The 19,215-nt window shown below is 37.7% G+C and overlaps 1 protein-coding gene across 3 annotated transcripts in view; it reads left to right on the top strand.

The window, feature by feature from the left end:
* Window positions 1–19,215, top strand: part of MCC (MCC regulator of Wnt signaling pathway) — a 614,110-nt gene that overhangs the window by 176,050 nt on the left and 418,845 nt on the right. For all 3 annotated transcript variants that reach the window (XM_077138931.1, XM_077138932.1, XM_077138933.1), the window contains exon 3: window positions 8,044–8,261. In XM_077138931.1, coding sequence (XP_076995046.1) covers window positions 8,044–8,261 — 218 coding nt within the window. The remainder of the gene's footprint in view (window positions 1–8,043; window positions 8,262–19,215) is intronic.

The raw sequence follows: 19,215 nt of genomic DNA on the forward strand, positions 1-19,215 counted from the left end.
AGTGGCTGAGAGATTTCAAAGTCAAGAAGTTATTTCTGGAGGTTATTCTTATGCAATATATAGATATCCCTTTTTAGTTTATGGTATAGTGGAGTGACTAGAAGGAAGTTCCTGAAACTGTTGATCCACATTCCAGTAGCCTTGATTCTTAAACACAATTGTTTTACTGTACGTCCTGTACATTGTGATTGTATGATTGTGAGAATCTTGGGTCTGATGATTCCTTTATCCAGGATGTGGACAGATGAGTGAAAAAAAATGACAGGATGGGCCACAGTGGCTCACTTGCAGAATTCTCACCTGCCATACCAGAGACCTGGGTTCAATTCCTGGTGCCTGCCCATGTAAAAAAATAAATAAATAAATAATTATATAGTGGGGAGGGGGGATAAAGGGTAAAAAAAAGATGGGTAGAGTACAAGTGGTCAGTGAGAGAGAGAGGCATAAGGGATATGGGATATGTGGGTTTTTTCTTTCCTCATTTTATTTCTCTTTCTGGATTTATGCAAATGTTCTAAAAATGATCATGGTGATGAATACATAAGTATGTGACCATATTCTGAGCCACTGATTGTATACTTTGGATAGACTGTATGGTGCATGAAGATATCTCACCAAAAATAATTTTAGAAAAACAAAAACGAAAAGAGGGAGAACTTTCAGTTGAGCAAAATGGTGTCATAAGATGCTTTAGGGTGCTATTCCCCACAGAATCTTTGAACTACTAGCAAAAACTGGCATAACCATCTTTCCCAAACCACAATAAAAGAGTTAGGAGACTATGGTAATTGGAAAAGTGCCAAATCAAGTAAACATAGCATTAAAAAGGATAGAAGCAGGCAGGGCAACAGTGGCTCAGTGGCAGAATTCTTGCCTGCTGGAGACCCAGGTTCAATTCCTGGTGCCTGCCCAAGCAAAACAAAAAAGAGGATAGAAGCTCCTGGTGCCTTTTCTAGCTCTTCACCCAGTCCTCTATAGTAGTCTGTGGAGCTGTCCTGCACTCCACTCTTTGTATATACAAATAAATCATACAACTCAACAACAAAGAGCAAACAGTCCAATCATAAAATGGGCTAAAGATATGAATAGGCATTTTTCTGTAAAGCAAATACAGATGGCTCAAAAGCGCATGAAGAGATGCTCATTTCCATTGGCTATAAGGGAAATGTAGATCAAGACTACAGTGAGATACCAACCCACACCTATAAGAATGGCTGCTATTAAACAAACAGGAAACTATAAATGTTGGGGAGAAAGTGGAGAAACTGGGACACTTATGCATTGCTGGTGGGAATATATAATGGTGCAGTCACTATGGAAGACTGTTTGGCAGTTCCTTAGAAAACTAAATATTGAGTTGCCCTATGACCCAGCAATAGCACTACTTGGTATATATCCAGAAGAGCTGAAAGCAATGACACAAACAGACATTTTCTCACTGATATTCACAGCAGCATTATTCACAGTCATCAAAAGATGGAAACAAACCAAATGCCCATCAACAGACGAGTGGGTCAACAAAATGTGGTATATACATATGATGGAATATTATGCAGCCATGAGACAAAATGATGTCCTGAAGCACATGGCAAGATGGATGAGCCTTGAGGACATAATGCTGAGTTAAATAAGCCAGACACAAAAGGATACTGTATGATTCTACTTTTATGACCATTGAAAAGGTAAAATCAGAGGCTTATAATACAGAATATAGGGGACTTAGAGATACATAGAAGCTAGAGATCAGTGAACCATTGGCTAATGAGGTTGAACTCCAATGTAAGGGAACAGATAGAAGTGAAGTTAATTCTCTAGTGGGTTTGTAAGTAATATTATCATATTGAAGATGATGAACAAGATTGCAAGGGGTTGTATAGACCTGCGTGTCCCAATGATTAACGCTAGAAATATAAATTAGTTCTTGCAAGAACTACTTCAAAGGTATGATTTGTGTACAAATAGTGCTTAACCAGGTACAGTGGGAAAACTGCTGTTGCGTACTATGGGCTATGTTTAAAAGGAAAACATCAGCACTACCACAGCAACAACTGAGGAAAATAATGGGGGGAAGGACAAGAGTTAATAGGAGGCTTAGATTTCCTGTTTGGCAAGGTGTGTTTATCGTCTTTCTTCCTCTTGGGAACAATGCAGTTATCTAAAATTGAGAGTATTGATGGACTGTGAACTTTGGGCACTATACATAATGCATGATGAATGAAGGTTTCTGAAGGAGGCACTGACTGAGAAGTAGATTGGTGAACAATGATGTATACTTATAAATGAATGTTCTGCTGCTTCAAAAAAGGAATGAAGTCATGAGGCAGGCAATGATGTGAATGAATGTGTGGGACACTTGGTGAGGTAAAATAAACCAGAAACAAAAGAACAATAATGGTGTGGTCTCCTTTAGAAAATGCTTACAAGAAAACAGTGGCCTAGATTGTAAGCTTTTATAGGAGACACATTTAGTTGATTATTATTTCTGGATTTCAAGAGGCTGATATATATATATGTATGTATGTAGGTATGTGTGTATATGTATATGTATATACATATATATATATATAACCTGATATTTAGAGATAAGAGCAAGCCAAACAGGTTGGGGTTAAAGTAATTCAGAACACAGGTGTAAGGAAGACAATGTCTATATTTTAGAACCACACATACTCTTTGAGACCAGTGGAAGAAAGGTTTATTTGTTCTGGAACCAAAATTTTCTGTAGCACATAATCGAACTTAACTAATCTGTATAGCTCATTTGAACAACTGAAACAAGGGAGCCCAGAATAAGAAAGAGGTCCTTTAATCCTGTATAGCTTAATGTAATGCCTGGATACATCCTAGGGTATATTAAACAGATTATAAAAAAATATTGGCAAAGTCCCTTGAGGGAAGGGAGAAAAAATATGAAACTATTCAACTTTATCATCAGGAAATCCCCTGATACTGTGTCAAACTTTAGAGACACCCAAATCAATAGGCCATACCCTTGATCCTGAGGCTTGCTCTTGTAAAGCTTATGTAGGTAGTGGAGAATCTTAGCCTACCTATAGGTATGCTTAAGAGTTACTTTTGGAGGATCTCTTTTGTTGCTCAGGTGTGGTCTCACTCTCTCTAAGCTCAGCTCTGCAAGTGAAATCATTGCCATCCTCCCCTACGTGGGCCATGACATCCAGGGGTTGAAGTCTCCCTGGTGATGTGGGAGGTGACTCCCAGGGATGCATCTGGCCCTGGCACCATGGCATCAACAATTCCATCCTGACCAAAATGGGGAAAAGAACTTTTTATGGCAGCCCTACATTCAGACCCTCCCCAGTGAACACTGGGGATATTCTGTTCTAGTTTGAAGAAGATGAAGTTCAGTATCTTCAGTCAACGCAAGCTATACACGATGTCTTCAGCCAATATAAAAACACAGCTCGAGAGTTTGCCTATTTCTATAAAGTTATCCAGACCCACTGTCATGCCAACTAACTTCCCTTGAAGGATTCTTTCACTTATGAGGACTGCTGGTGAGTAGCTTTTCCTGTTATGATGTGATAAAACCAAATCCCCTCACATAATGGTTCCCAGGTGACCCTGGCACTGATTCCTTTATGGGACGTGTGTAATCACACCAATGGACCGGTAAAGTCCCTTTTCCATGGATTTAGTCAGGGGAGGATGTTTCTGTCAGGTATGAAGATGAAGATTCTACCTACCCATAATATTTTGTAATTTTAACTCTCAGCATCTCTCCTTACCATCTCCTTCCTAAAGGAACAAACTAAACTGTACCATGCCTGCCTCCCTGCCTCCCACAAATGGAAGCTGAGATTTTTCTTTCCCTGGGTTAACTTAATACTGAAAACTGGGAAATTGAGTCTTACACTATTTTCAAAAACCACAGTAAGCAGCATTTATTTGCTAAGGCATTAAAAAACAAAACAAAACAAAAAAAAACAGCATGGTACTTGCATAAGAACAGACATATTGACCAATGGAATAGAATTGCAAATTTAGAAATAACCTTCATATCTGTGACCTATTAATCTTTGATAAACGTGCCACATCCACTCAATGGATAAAGAATAGTCTTTTAAATAAATAGTGTTGTGAAAACTGCATATCCATATGCAAAGTAATAAAAGTGGACCCCTATCTCTCAGCATTTACAAAAATTAATTCAAAATGGGTCTAAGATCTAAAAATAAGGACCAAACTATGAAATTTCTAGAAGAAAACTTAAGGGAACATCGTCAGGATTTTGTATTAGCAATGGTTTCTTTGAATTTATGCCCCAAGCACAAGCAACAAAAGGAAAAGTAGATAAATGGGACCTCATCAAAATTAAAAACTTTTCTGCATTGAAGGACTTTATCATAGTAAAAATACAATCTACCTAATGGGAGAAAATATTTGGAAGCCACATATCTGAGAAGAGTTTAATACATAAACCTTGAAAAGTGTTTAATATCTGGAATCTATAAAGAAATCCTAGTACTGTGCTACAATAAGATGAGCAACCCAATTAAAAATAGACAAAAGATTTGAGTGGACATTTCTCTAAAGAAGATATATGAATGGCCAAAAAGAATATGAAAAGATTGTCAACATCATTAGCCAGTAGAGAAACACAAATCAAAACCTCAATGAGATACCATTTCACACCCACTAGAATGGCTGCTATTCAAACAATGGAAAATAAATATGGGAGAGGATGTGGACAATAGGAATACTCATTCATTGTTGGTGGAAATGTAAAAGGTAGAGCCACTATGGAAATCAGTAGGGCAGTTCCTCAGAAAGTTAAGTGTAGAATTACCAGTTGACCTCGCAATCCCTCTTGGCAGAGTCTCAAACAGCTATTTGCACACCAGTGTTCATAGTAGCATTGTTCACAATTGCAAAAAGGTGGAAGCAACCCATGTGCCTATCAAATGATGAATGGATAAACAAAATGTAATATGTATACGCAATGGAATATTATTTAGTCATAAAAAAGAATGAAGTTCTGATTCATGCAACAGCACAGATGAACCTTGAAGGCACAGGTTGAGTGAAATGAGCCAGACACAAAAGGACAAATATTGTATGACCTCATATATGAAATAATTAGAATAAGCAAATCCATAGAGACAGAAACTAGAATGCCGTTTACTAGGGGCTGGGGTGTGGGTGGGAATGGGTAATTAACATCAATTGGTACAGAGTTTCTGTTTGGAGTGATGGAAGAATTTTGGTAATGGATAGTAGTAATGGTACACAACTTTGTGAATGTAATTATCACCACTGAAATGCATATTTGAATGTGGTTAAAGGGGAAATTTAGGCCATATACATATATTACTAGAATTAAATAAAATAAAAAGCCATAGAACTATATAACACAGACAATGAACCCTCATGTAAACTATGAACTATTGTCAATATTATCATTATAATAATACTTTTTCATCAAGTGTTACAAAGTTACCACACTAATGCAAAGTGTTAATGCTAGGGAAACTCTGTGTGTGTATATGGAGGGGGTATATGGGACCTCTTGATCTTCTGCATGATTTTTCTGTAAATGTGTAACTTCTCTAAAAATTTTTTTAAATGGGTAATGGGAATAATCTACTGTATCAAAAAATGTTTCACTCCCTCTTTTACAATCCATTTATGTGGATGCTAATATGATTGACCTGACTCCTTAGCAGATTTTAGTTCCTCAGTATCACTTCAGCAAAGTGATAGTGCAAGTGCTTTTCTTCTTGCTGATTAAGATGGACCTTGGCTAACAGATTATAGAACTCTTTAGAAACTGGTTTGTGTCTTTTAAAACAGCTTCATAAACTTCAAATGAAGCTTTCTTGGACTGTCTTATACCAGTACTGTTGTGTTTTATTATTTGAAAATGATGCTTTCTGTATGCATAATGAAAAAGTTTAACTATATAGTTTATTTTGGTTTTTAAAACTAATTTTCATGTTGCTTTTCCAGGTCAAAAAGTGAATTACATTCAATATATGTTTATTACATGCCTGATATTTTATAGGTGATGTGCAAAGTGCTGGGCATACTCTGGCAAACAGGAAAGTGAAGGACCTAACCCCAAATTTATATGTCTTATATATGAGCTCTAAGGCCATTATGATTCAACCAAATGTGGGGAGTCCATGTTTCAACTCTGATCTCAATCAGTCTTCTAGCCTCATGGACCTGGGACCATGGCCAAGAATGTGGGGCAGTTTGCCAGATATCATAGAGCATTCAGAGGAGCAGGGAGAGGGAGGGCAGGCATTTTGCAGTAGGTCGAAAGAAAGACAAACCTCCCTTAAAATACAGCTGACAGGTTTCAAATTTAAAATGAACTTTGAGTAACTGCAAACATAGTGATAGAACTGTCTACTTTGATGCAAAGAATCATGATCCAGCTATGTGTACAGGAAGAGCACTGGGTCATGTTGGCTGAAGAGGATCAGCAAAGCATAAACAATAAGGAAAACATCCGAAGTGGTTTAGAATAAAGACAGTTTTCCTAATCACATTGATTAAATTCATCAACACCTAATATGAGAAGACTAGACATTAGTAACAGAATCCCTCTGTACATAATTTGTAGCTTGCTGTATGTAGTTATACTCAAATTGTAGAGTAATCTCTCTGTTCTCTTTTCAAAATACATGTGTAATCATTTTAGTGAGTTCCTTTTTTTGTCATTAAAAGTTGTGTATTCATCATCAGAATGAAAACTCTACAAAAAGGAACTTAAATGCCCACTGCAGTATCCCCAGTCCCTACACATAGGATCCCTTCTGTAGACCTTTGCTGTGTTTTCTGGGTGCCCTGGATGTTTTGAACACTCTTCTTATATTTAGGAAATTTCTCACCTTACAAGTCCTACCCCACCCAAAGTAAAAGCCAGAAAACAAATTGTCTCGGCTTCATGGCAGCTAAGGTAGAGGCATGTAACCCAGGTTCCACTAATTACACAAACCAATAGGGGCTTCTTTTCAGAAGTGAGCCACATGAGGAAGCAGGCTTTTTCCAAAATCGAATTATTCTGGAAAGGGTGGCAACTGAAGGCATCTACTTTCTCCTCCTGTAGGTATTCCCTGAATATTTCCCATCCCTCTCCAGGTTGGGTTAGGTTCCCCTCCTCTAGGTCTACTTCTTCATTGTACTTTCTCTTGTATTTTAATTATTAGTACCTTTTATTAGGTTCTAATTTGCTGACTAGTTAAGGCAATATTAGCTGCTCTAACAAACAAACCAAAAATATATGGTGAATCAACCACAATCAGTAGACGTTTCCTTCCTAATCACATGAAGTCAAACAGGATGTTTGGGGCCAACACACAGCTCTCCTACAAGAGATGATTCAGGGATCCAGGTTCCTTCTATCTTGTGGCTCTACCTCTTTCTTACATGGCTTCCAAAGGTACAAGGACCATCTGAACCAAGCCAGAAGGCAAAGGGTCTGATGAATCACATGCTAGGGGTTTTATGAACGAAACCCAGACATGATAATTATCATTTCTCTTGGTGTTCTATTCTCAGAACCCAGCCACATGGCCACATCTTCCTGAAAAATGCCATCTAACTTCCTCTAGCTGTCTCTAAGAGTATATCGCTATTAGAAAATCATAATATGGTGCCATACCTAACTTTCTGTCCTCTCATTTGCTTCTTTCTTCCTCAGTAGGGAAAAAGGATCACTAGTAAGAAGGTTAATAACTTAGTTATCCTTGGTAAATCACAGACAGATGTTGCTCTGATCTAGAGTCCCTTTTCTTGGTTCTACTGTGCTTTTTTCCTAAATATTTCAGTTTGGGGGGGGAGGCATATATTTTTGGACAGTTATTTCTGAATGCATTGCCTAAAATTGCTTTTATCTCCAAGCTCCTCATGTGTCAGTTTGAGAGGGAAAATGCTTAGCATGCAGCCTGGGCGTCATATGTGTTCTGACATGCTGGCACGTGGAAGCGTTAGAATGTTCCAAATTACTGCTTGTTGGCCACCCACAAGCGAATGAAGGAAACATCTTTTTATTTTCCCTGCCTCTCCTGGACCTAGGTGCCTTATCCGCCATCAAGGAGAGCTGGGAATACGACTCAGGTGCCAGGGACCTCCAGAGCCCGGACTTGCAGAGCCAGTCAGCTCTGGCCCTGCAGAAACTGCTCGAGTATAGCCGAAGCTCTCTGCATCAGCAGGCTGCTCTCCACAAACTGCTCACACAGTCCCCGCACTTTGGCATCTCTGTAGGAGGAAACTATCTAGATCTGGCCAACATGGTGAGTACTTATTGATTCATGGGACACATCTTTAGGCCTGCCTGTATTTCAATCCAGTATTTTCATTTGGGGCTCCAGGGCACATATGTTGAGTATTGTCTGTTTTAATGAGCTAAACACTCTACCATTTGTAGCCATGCCAATAATGTTAAGTACTCCAAAGCTGCTAGCATGATTAGGGACTTCACTCTCATCATTAAGGCCTGGTGGACTCCTAAATTACATTTTTATTAAGTTTGTAACTTGTACAGATTCAATTACTAGAATAGCCACAAAAGCTTTGCTTTAACTAGAATATTGCTGTAATACCAGACGTTACAAATTAATAGGATATACTTCTTTCTCCTCCTTAATTTGGACTTTACTGGTTTGAAAACAGAGAAGAAAATAGAGCATTGAAAGTTTATTACTGTTTCTGCTTATATAACAGAAAAAATATTTTCTGTTGAAAGCTACTGAAGAACTTAGAATTTCATTATGCTTAGTTTCACCTTCTCTTTTAGCCAAGGACCATTACCATGATTTGGATAAAAAGCTTTTGTCTTCCATTTTAAGTTATAGCTCTGGAATAAGAGTGGATGAATGATGACCTGGGTCATTTTGGGTGAAATGCAGACAGGTTTGTAAATTGATATTGCTATCTAGCCATTGTGGGAATGGTCCAAAAACCTACCTTGCTTTTTGAAACTGAAGTTTAATGGTGAAATAAGCATCTCAAAAACCTTCACTCATGTATATTTACAGTCTGCTATGATGTAGACCAATAGTTTTCAAACTCCTTGTGTTTGAGCAACACTTTCTAATCCTGACATTTTGGTGACATCCTTGAAGGAACTAAGTTCTAATAATTAAAACACAATCATCAGACAAATCTCAATTGAAGGGTATGCTACAAAAAACCAAACTAATACCCCTCCACACTGTCAAGGTCATTAAAAACAAAAGAAGTCTTAGAAACTGCCACATCCAAGAGAATATGAGGAAGACATGATGAATAAATGTGACATGGTATCCTAGAGGGGTTCCTGGGGCAGAAAAAAAGACAATTGGTAAAAATTAAGGAACCTTGAATAAATTATGGACTTTAATTAAAAATAGTATATCAGTATTGGTTCATTAATTGTGACAAGTCTACATACTAATATAAGATGTTAATAGTAGGGGAAACTGGGTGTGGGTATATGAAAGTTCTATCTGCACATTTTCTGTATGCCTAAAACTGTTCTAAAATTAAATGTCCATGGGCAGTGCAAGGGTAGTTCCATGGTAGATTTCTCACCTGCCATGTGGGAGGCCTGGGTTCAATTCCTGGACCATGCACCACACACACACAAAAAAATTAAATGTTTATTGAACACATGTATACACACAATCACCATGAGAATATGACTCTGTCTAATAAATTCTGTAAAAGCATCCATTGCACTGTTTATCACTTGATTACCCTTAAATGACATTCTGGTATAGTTTGAGTAGAACTTTTAACTATTAACCACCTAACCTTGCCCTCCTACAAGGTCAGGAGATTAGGCAAGTATCAGTAAATATGTCAACTCACTCTGGCATGTATCTGGACTAACACTATGCCTGTTACCTCTGACTTGTTACAAGTTGGCCCTTCCTCTGTACTACATCAGCTGAGCCTTTCCAAGTCAGACGTTGCTAAAACAGGATGGATTATAGCAAAAAAGTCAATGTTATGCATTGACCAAAATTTGGTGGCACCTGCTATGTAGAGTTTACAGTTCAGGATTCACGGCCCATCAGTATTCTGCAGTAAAACTTCTGTTGAAAACTGCAGGTGTTGTCTGTTTCCTGTATCTGTGTGGTTCTTGGTTCTTTGCATCTCCAGAAACCTCCTGAATTTCCTTCTGCTCTACTGTCTATCCTGGTCAGAAGCCAGCTTAGTCACCGAGTTTCCCACAGCCAGGTTCTCTGTTACAGCTATTGTGAGGAGTAAGGCACAGAGAGCTCTCAAATACCCCACATCCATATATCCTCTCTGTGCATTATTCAGTAAGCTTTAGAATAACTGAAACTCTGCCTGAGAATGCCTCTGCGGAAGCCAGTTTGGGAAATACTCCTTTAAATGTTGAGCGCCCAGATTACATAGGAGTGTTGTTTGTAAAAATTCATGTACTATACACTTACAATTTGTATTTTTCTGCGTGTTTGGAAATGTCTATAAAAAGCTTATAAAAACACAAATAAATAATTGATGGCTACTGTTCTTTAGAGTACATTGAATGAAAAAAAGTAGATTCTAAAAACAAATGAATTTTAAAGTTGTACATAATCACTTCAGGTGATCCCTTAATGAGAACTGGACCATAAATGCAGATGCAGACATTGAAGTCCTATAGCGGTGATTATATTATTTATTTTAATTTTCACAGAATTGAAAATACAAAGGTTAAAAATATCAGTTGAACTCACAGGCCCTTGATGATGTCCTTGGACCCTGTAGTACATTCATTTTTGGTCCTAAATTTTCACCCATTCCTATATCCTACCATTTGTCATGTGCCTTTGGAGTCCTTCTGTCAGACGTAAGAAATAATAAAGGCTTGTTGTTTTAACTCTTGTGCTTAATTGACTTAGGGTCTGTCCACAGGGGTCCATGGAACCCAGTTTGAGAAATACCCTCCATAAATTGCCAGTTTGAGAAATACCCTCCATAAGTCGCCCAAGAAATAAACAGCCTTTCTAAACTGTACACTTGGGCAATCTCTTTACGTATATAATCATATTAAAGTTGTTTATGTTTCTTCTAAAACAAAGTCCTGAACTGATAAAAATTAAATTGTGGTGGTATTGGTTTTTTAAAAAAAAAATAGTTACTGAGAGCAAAATGCTTTTTATCAGTCCAGTTAGGGGACAGAAATTACACAGGAAAATTTTAATATAAAGAATTATTAACTAGTAGCAGTACCTTGTAAGGAGTAAGGGGACTGCTAAAGAGTACAGGAATTGCACATACAATGAGCAGCCACCACCTCTGGGGCTGAGGCAGAATACCTAAAGAGAGGGGCACTGTCCCTGCCCTGAGGCTGAGATTCAGACCTCATAGCAAAGGTGTGGCTGTAGCCCACCAGGTGGCAGAGAAGTTCCCTGAGATGCTTCAGACCAGGGCTGGCAAGCAGGAAATCACCTCTGGAGTGTCAGACCAGTTTGCTGGGATGTTACCTACTGGGGCATCTTTGAGACTCTCTGAGCATCACTAAGAAAGCTCCCATGGAGGTGCCAGCAGAATTTACTGGGAAGCTGCCCACTGGTGTGGTGGAAGAAGCCTCTGAGAAGTCCTCCATAAGGGTGTCACCAAATCTTACTAAGAATGAGTCCCATCAGGTGTTCGTTCTGTCTGCTGCTGGCCTCCACCCACCATAAGAGCTAACTAGGAAGAGTTAGCTTTCCTTGTCCAGTGTCCCTTCAGCACCCTCAATTAACAAAGGCAAAGTATTGCAGGATCCAACTTCAGTATCACAAAGCAGGACAAAGAAAGATGGATTTAGAGATGAGAGGCAATTCACTGATAACTGGAACAGACATTTACAGCTTTGAGAATTTACTAGGAGCTTCATACACAAGCTGTTCCTCTTTTTAAGCTTCCCTTCCTTTTCTCCTACCACCAAATACTTTTCTTCTTCTTTTACCCGAGTGAGTGGATACTCTGGCTTTGAGGCTTTAACATGCTGTTCAAAATGCAAAAGCAACAAGATGATATACATAGAAGCTTGTAGTGGTCAAATTACCTAAGAAGCAGAATGGCAACAGTGATGTAATAAGGGATTCATTATAGGGGTTGGACTTTCTGCAAATATGAGAGCTGGTGGAGCAATCTAGACTTGATGTTTCTTATGCGTTTAGTGTTGAATCTAAGTTACTATGGATCTGTCTGATCAGCAGTTAAGAAGAAAAGCTGGCTGTAAATAAGAGCAAGGACAAACTGGAACTCATGAGGACAAATTGAGACCCATGGGACAAACTGGAACCCACTTTTGCCTCTTACCAGCCCTGATGTGCTGGGTGACCTGCAGGAGATTCTGTTCTCTGATGGATTTTCTTTCCAAAGATTTGTATTAATAGGGAAGATTGCAAGTATGTGTTGTAATGTTATGGATTCTTAGTAGTATTGAATATTGAAGTATTCTGAAGCATAAAAAAGTAACTGAAGTTTTAATTTTTTAGATATAACACTGATAAATTCCTGAACAAATAATTAATTTCTAGATAGATTCTTTCAGCAATGCTGTTTGTTTTTTAAAGTATTCACTATTAACATTATTAATTTTTATTAATAAAAGAATTAATTAGGAAATTGATTTAAGGAAAATTAATTACTCTAGAAGTATCAAGCACAAGAGTGAAAATATTTGAACCAGTACAGAAAATTGGTAAAAAAAGGATGTCATCGCTTGTCTATTTCGTCTTCCCTCATTTAAAAGGTCTTTATCAATTTCTTACTTTTCCCTGGATTGCTTTTAATATTAGGGAATTTTTCATTTCTCCTTTTGCAGTTTTGAGATGCTATGATCATTATAGTAACTTTTCAAATTTGGGATTACAGGTTTCAACCTGGAAATTCCAGCTCAACAGGTTGTGGCCTAGCTTTATAGTCAAAGCAAGGCTATTTGTTCTGCTAGCTCCCTCTTCTGGCATTTTTTCAGAAGCAGAAAGCAAGAAATGTGTACATAGGGAGTGCCTGTCATCCTCTGGATTTTCAGGGAATTGGGGTAATATAAATAAAATATTGGATTACTGAGAAAGATGCTAAGGAATGTTCTAGAATGTAGTCTTGTCCAGAAAAAAGAGTGGGTTGATAAAAACTTTTCAGAACCTTGAATCACTTCCAGATTATTGAGACTGAATTAAAATCAATCAGTAAATAGAACTTAGTTCTATATAGAGACACTGTATTTGGCTTTGTGTTGTTAGTTGTCTGTTTTGGGGGGAATGCAGGTTTATATGTGTTTTCCCCTACCATTTAAAATGATGACATTGGAAGCATAGTCTGCCTCATTTCTTTCCAACTGATGAAAGTATGTCTGCATTTTGCATCCTGCAGCTCAATGCTGTCTTCCTTTAGAATCCTATAGACAATTTGGTTTCAACTTTGCCCATTTAAGATTTAAATTTGTGCTTAAAGTTTTTTTGCACAAGTCATTTACATTTTTAAAGGTAGAAAAAATACTATTATGAGTTGTGCAAAAAAAAATAAAGTGAATTTAAAAACTGATACAGTATATTTTGCTACTCTATTTGTCCAACAATTGTTAGAAATTCCAGGCAGCTTTTTTCCTTTACGCCGGTTATAATGCCTGCATACCGGATGTTGAATTAAAATTGTATCTGTTTTCATGCTAATCTGCCATATGATCATAATTATTAATATAATTAATAATTAACTGAGCTTTATTTGGTGCAACATTCCTAGTTATGTTAGGAGGAACACTTCAAATCCACACATTTCACAGCTAATATAGAAGGATCTTTAAAAGGTGTGTGAGTAAATAAGGTAGTATATGTAGTCATAGTGAAATAGATAGAGGTCTGCATTTGGTTTAACTACCTAATCAACTGCTTGTGTTTCACATTGGCTTTGGTTTGTTTCCTTTTTTCTTGCCTTTTGGTATGTTTCCTTTTTCTTTACTCCAATATGGGACACTGAGGACTTTTTACAATTTTCAGCTGCCATCATCCTTACTATAAGTTCCTTTTTGTCTAGATATGTTACATAATAGGATGTAATTTCTATTTTTCTCTACCTTGCTATTTCAGAATGAACAGGCTTGAAAACTCTTAAGAAAATTCTCAAAGAAATTAGAAATAAAGCAAAAAGACTATGGGGTGCCCTTTTGTAGCCATATTAGAGCCCCCTCTGGGTCATATGACACACCAAGGAATGAATATAGTCTTGCTTGACTTTTTATTTACTATTAGAGTACAGACTCTGTAAATTTGGATGTTAATTTACAGTACATTTGTAAATTACCATTGATTTTTGTCTGGTAGAGAGGTTAATTATTTTTGCCCAGAAGAAAAGATAACCCCAAATGTTATATTCAGTTTGGTAAGACATCAACCAGTTTTGTAACTAATTATGCAATCTTATTCCAGCATTCTTTTTCCACTGACTATAGATTTACGAGTTTCTTCTATCCTTCTTTATATCAGCTTCTTCAGCCTGCTGGGTTCCTCAGTGAATTAAATAAATCTTTGAAAAATGTTCCCTCTATATTTACATGAAAGCCATCCTTTTCTTTTTTAAGAATTATACTTTAATACCCCATTCTCTTTTATGTTTGTTTCTTAGTTTACTGTTAGTAAAAACAGAGAGCTAGACAGGCATTAACAAATGAAGCACTGATTTCAATAGAAGTTACCCCCAGTCGTTTAAATTAGACTAGACCCAATCAATCTCTAAATGAGTCTTTCCCTTTCTAGTTTCTAGATTCTTTCATCTCCTTTGTCTTCCATCCCCACCACACCACACCCCACCACACCACACCACCACCTTCACCTTCACCTTCACCTTCACATCTCTCCTATGAGAAAAATCCCTCCCTCATCTTACTCCCTATGTTTCTTACTAAGGTCCTGAATCTGGTACTTCTGATAAGGGAATACAAAAGAAAAATGGAGTCTGGTAAATCCCCTGTCTCCACAGGAATTCATAGCATCTTCAGGGAATCATGGAACTGGTGGCCTCAAGCACTGCCAGATTTTACAGACAAGGCTCTTCAGTTCAACCCCTGGTCAGCATAAAGGAGAAGATGGATGCACCATACAAAACTGTCATTTTAATTGACACTTTGGTTAAGCACATGGCATTGAAACATGCAACAGCTGCCAATAATAATAAGGCATAAGCAATCAAAGGAGAAGGAGGAGGGATGACAGAAAAAAGAAAGGTATTATTATTCTTGTTTTATGAGAAACAGACTAAAAGAGGTTAAATGTCTTGTCCAAAGTCAGACTATAAGATCTTGTGTATGTCGGGGAAGAAGGGGCGGCCGCGTAGCTGCTGGTGACTCCGAGCGGTGTTCTGCAGGCTAAAGTGGCATCCGAGTATGACAACTGAATCACTGTATGAATACTCCTCCTAGCCTCCAATGTTTTGGAGCAGTTAGAGGGAAAAATCTGATATGGTGGATTGGAAGCCCATGACAACCTCTGTGGTCTGTTCTGTAACTATTTGTTGAAGTGTGCTTGGAAAGTTATTGCTTTTTTCTTTCTTTGTTTTGTATATATGTTATATTTTACAATAAAACAAGTTTAAAAAAGAGAAAAACAAAATAATAATAATAAGGCATAAGAAAGGAGGACTTATTTCTTTGGATATTTATTTGCAGTTTGGGAGAGTTTCAAAATTGTACAGAGATGATTTATTGTGGTATATTCTAATTCTTCATAAAGATTTTTAAAAGTTTTCATGAGTACTTTTTAATCTCTAAAACACTTTGTCAAATCATAAATTTGACATTCTGTTGAAATTATAATACCTTTTTTGGGAAGTGAGCTTTAGAATTTAACAAAGGACTTTCTTTTTTGGGGGGGGCGGGGTGTGGAGGGGTGCATGGGCAGAGAATTGAACCCACGTCTCCCACATGGCAGGTTTGCATTCTACCATTGAACAACCTGTGCACCCACAAAGATCTTTCTTAATTTATTCATGAAAGTAAAGATGCTTTTAAAGAATTGTTACTCATTATTATTGTAATTTGTACGAAATATAGAAGCACAGGATCTGTGATTAAGTTAGTGCTTTTTTCTGAAGATAGTCTCTGTTCTTAATTTAGCAGAGTCTGAAGTTACTCTTACATTTTCCCCACTGCTCTCAGCTTAGCTTCTATTTCCTCTGTCTCTGCCACAAATGAAAATAATGTCTAGTTTATATTGTGGCTAAAGAAATCCCTTTCTTTCCCCACTATGATTGTGGGCAGATGATATGACTTTCCTTATCAATATATTATCGTCAATGAGACGTACAAAAGGCAGGGACCCCATCCTTCAGAAGCTTTTAATCTTGGGAATGAACATAGTACCTGCACAAAAAATGTTCATACTGTTACCTCTAGAGAGAAATGGCTCCGAGAAATTGCAATTTCATGGACTAGTAACATTTGAAAAGATTGAGATTTGCCAATGTTTTATGTTATCAAAATCAAAAACCAAATTACCTCCTATCACTATCATTTTGTAAAAGAAAGGGCTTTTAGGGCAGGCCCGGTGGCTCAGCAGGCAGAGTTCTCATTTCCTGGTGCCTGCCTGTGCAAAAAAAAAAAAAAAAAAGGCTTTTAAAAAAATTGTGTTAACATAATTAAAACATGAAGTTTGCTATTTTAGCCATTTTTAAGTATACAATTCAGTGGCATTAATTACACTTACAGAGTTGTACTACCATCGCTAATATCTATCATTCCAACTTTTTATCATCAAATATAGAATCTCTGTACCCATAAAATTATAATTCCCCAGGCCCCCTCACTCTAGCCCCTGGTAACCTCTAATCTACTTTCTGTCAATATGAGTTTCCTTGTTCTAAATACTTAATGTAAGTGGAATCATACAATATTTGTCCTTTTGTGTCTGGCTTATTTCACCTAGCATGTTTTCAAATGTCTGTCATCCATGTTATAGCATTTATCAAAACTTCATCCCTTTTAATGGTTTAATAATATCCCATTGTATTTATGTATCACATTTTTTTATCCATGTCAATGGACATGGGTTGTATCCATCTTTTGGCTATTGTGAATAATGCCACTATGAACATTCATGTACATGTATTTATTTGAGTCCCTAATAGAAAAAAGAACATTTTATCACCAAATGTAAGTGGTGTCTTTCGATGAATAGATTTAACCTCATGGAAGAATTCACAATGGTTCTTTTTTTTTTCGCATTCTCTACTAACTGATAGGAACTTGGGCATGGACAAGGTTCTCTAGCAGATTACCTAATATGACTTTAGCAACACACACTAAATCTTACTGTCTGACTTCCGACAAGTCATTTAACCTCTTTTAGCCTCTGTGTTCTCATAAAATAGGAATAATAATACCTTTTCCATATGGTTGTATGGTTGTCATAAAAATTACTTAAGATAATGCATGTAAAGTACTTAATACAATGCCAGGTGCAAGCAGATGCTTAATAAGTGACAGCAGCTATTATTGCTGTTTTCCCCATGTAATTATCAGAAACAAATCTTGAGAATTATAAGGAAATAAACTTGGGGTAGAATTTGGGAGCAGAAACAAAAATTTCTGAAGACATGAGATCTGTTAGGGAGATTTCAAGATATTTACTAGGCTAAGAGCTGTTTTAAGATGTCATTAAAAATTATTTGAGGGCAGTGCAACGGTGGCTCAGTGGCAGAATCCTCTCCTGCCAAGCTGGAGACCTGGGTTCGAGTCCCCGAGCCTGCCCATGCCAAAAGAAAAAAAAAATCATTTGAACCTTCCCTTCCCCACTCCAAGCCAAAGCGCTGCACGCTTTGGGCCCGTGGGGGGAGGATTGCGGAATTGGGGGCGGGCATGTAGCTGGGGCGCGGGGCGTGGCCTGCTGGTGACCCCTTGCGTTGTCATGTCGGGGTTGTGTTCCACAGGCTGAAGCGGCATTGGAAGCCTTTTCCTGATGAGGATTACCTAGACTGTAGCATCTGAACCTTCCAGGATACTGCCTAAGCCTTCAAATGCATGATGCGTGATGTACCGAGGGGCACTCCACCCAGGGCCAGCGAGGAAGTGGTGTCCTACTCCATGGCCAGTCTTGGGACAGAGGAACCATGAGTAGGTGGTGGCCGCTGAAAAGAGAAGAAACAGTCTGAATACCTGGCACCTGGAAGAAAAAGGAACATAGTTGGCCCAGGACAGAGAAGTGGGCCCAGTTTTAAAGAGGCTTGAGGCCCTCATGGGAGGGCCTTATTTTACCAGTACTTCTGAAGCTCTTGTAGATCCAAGTTTTAGTGTTCAGAGTCTTACTAGAAGGGGACTTAGAGAAGCATTGTCATTTGGATTGAAGCTGAAGAGGCTATGGGCAACTCACCAGAGTCTGAAGGACACTGCTCCTAAAAGAAACTTGAACCTGTGTCCCAGTTGATTGAGGTTACCTAGCAGTTTGTGCCCTCTACATAGTCAAAGAAAGAGAGAAAAGATAAAGTAGGAAAAGAAAAAAGTGAAAAGGAAACAACTTGCAGAAGAAACAGTGATGAAATAATCAGGTCAAGATTGAAAAATGTGGATGGGAGTAGAGCTCTGTACTTGGAAAAAAACTACTCTTGGAGATATGACAGTCATTATTACAGAAGGGTGAAAGGAGAAAACTTCTGCAGTTGGAAGCTACCCTTGGAGATATGACAGTCATTATTACAGAAATATGAAAGGAGAAAACTTCTGCAGGTGGAAGTTACCACTGGAGATCTGACAGTCATTAGAGAAGGCTCTACCTGCGTTAGTGCTGCTTCTGCAGATCAACAGACAGGGTGATTCTAGTTCTGATAACACAGAAAGGGTGATGCCCAAGTCATCTTCATCCAGAGGAGAAGCCTCATCATTGAATGCAGCATCTCATTAAAGTTTATTTTCTCAAATTTCTTACTCACTTCTGTGGTACCATGCAAATACACTTTATGCTAAGAAGTCCCACATTTTCATGACAAATATTCCTGCCCATAATCTGAGTTTTACATAAAAGAGAAATTTGTTAGAATTTATTGGTTTTATTGCATTCTATGCCTATCAAACATTTATAGACTTAACATTTTGGTCTCTACAGTAAAAGGTGCCATGAAAATGTAGTTGGATTCATTATGCAGAGTTATTGGTAAGGCTATTTTCACTTTTACTTTAGTGAATTCTATCTAACACATAATTCTGGAATTCCCTACTATTGGCATGAAATGAATTAAAATTTTTATAACATAGTTAAAGCTGCCTTAGAACGTATTATT

The sequence above is a fragment of the Tamandua tetradactyla genome, chromosome 21 (genome assembly GCF_023851605.1).
Source record: "Tamandua tetradactyla isolate mTamTet1 chromosome 21, mTamTet1.pri, whole genome shotgun sequence".
Classification (NCBI taxonomy): Eukaryota; Metazoa; Chordata; class Mammalia; order Pilosa; family Myrmecophagidae; genus Tamandua; species Tamandua tetradactyla.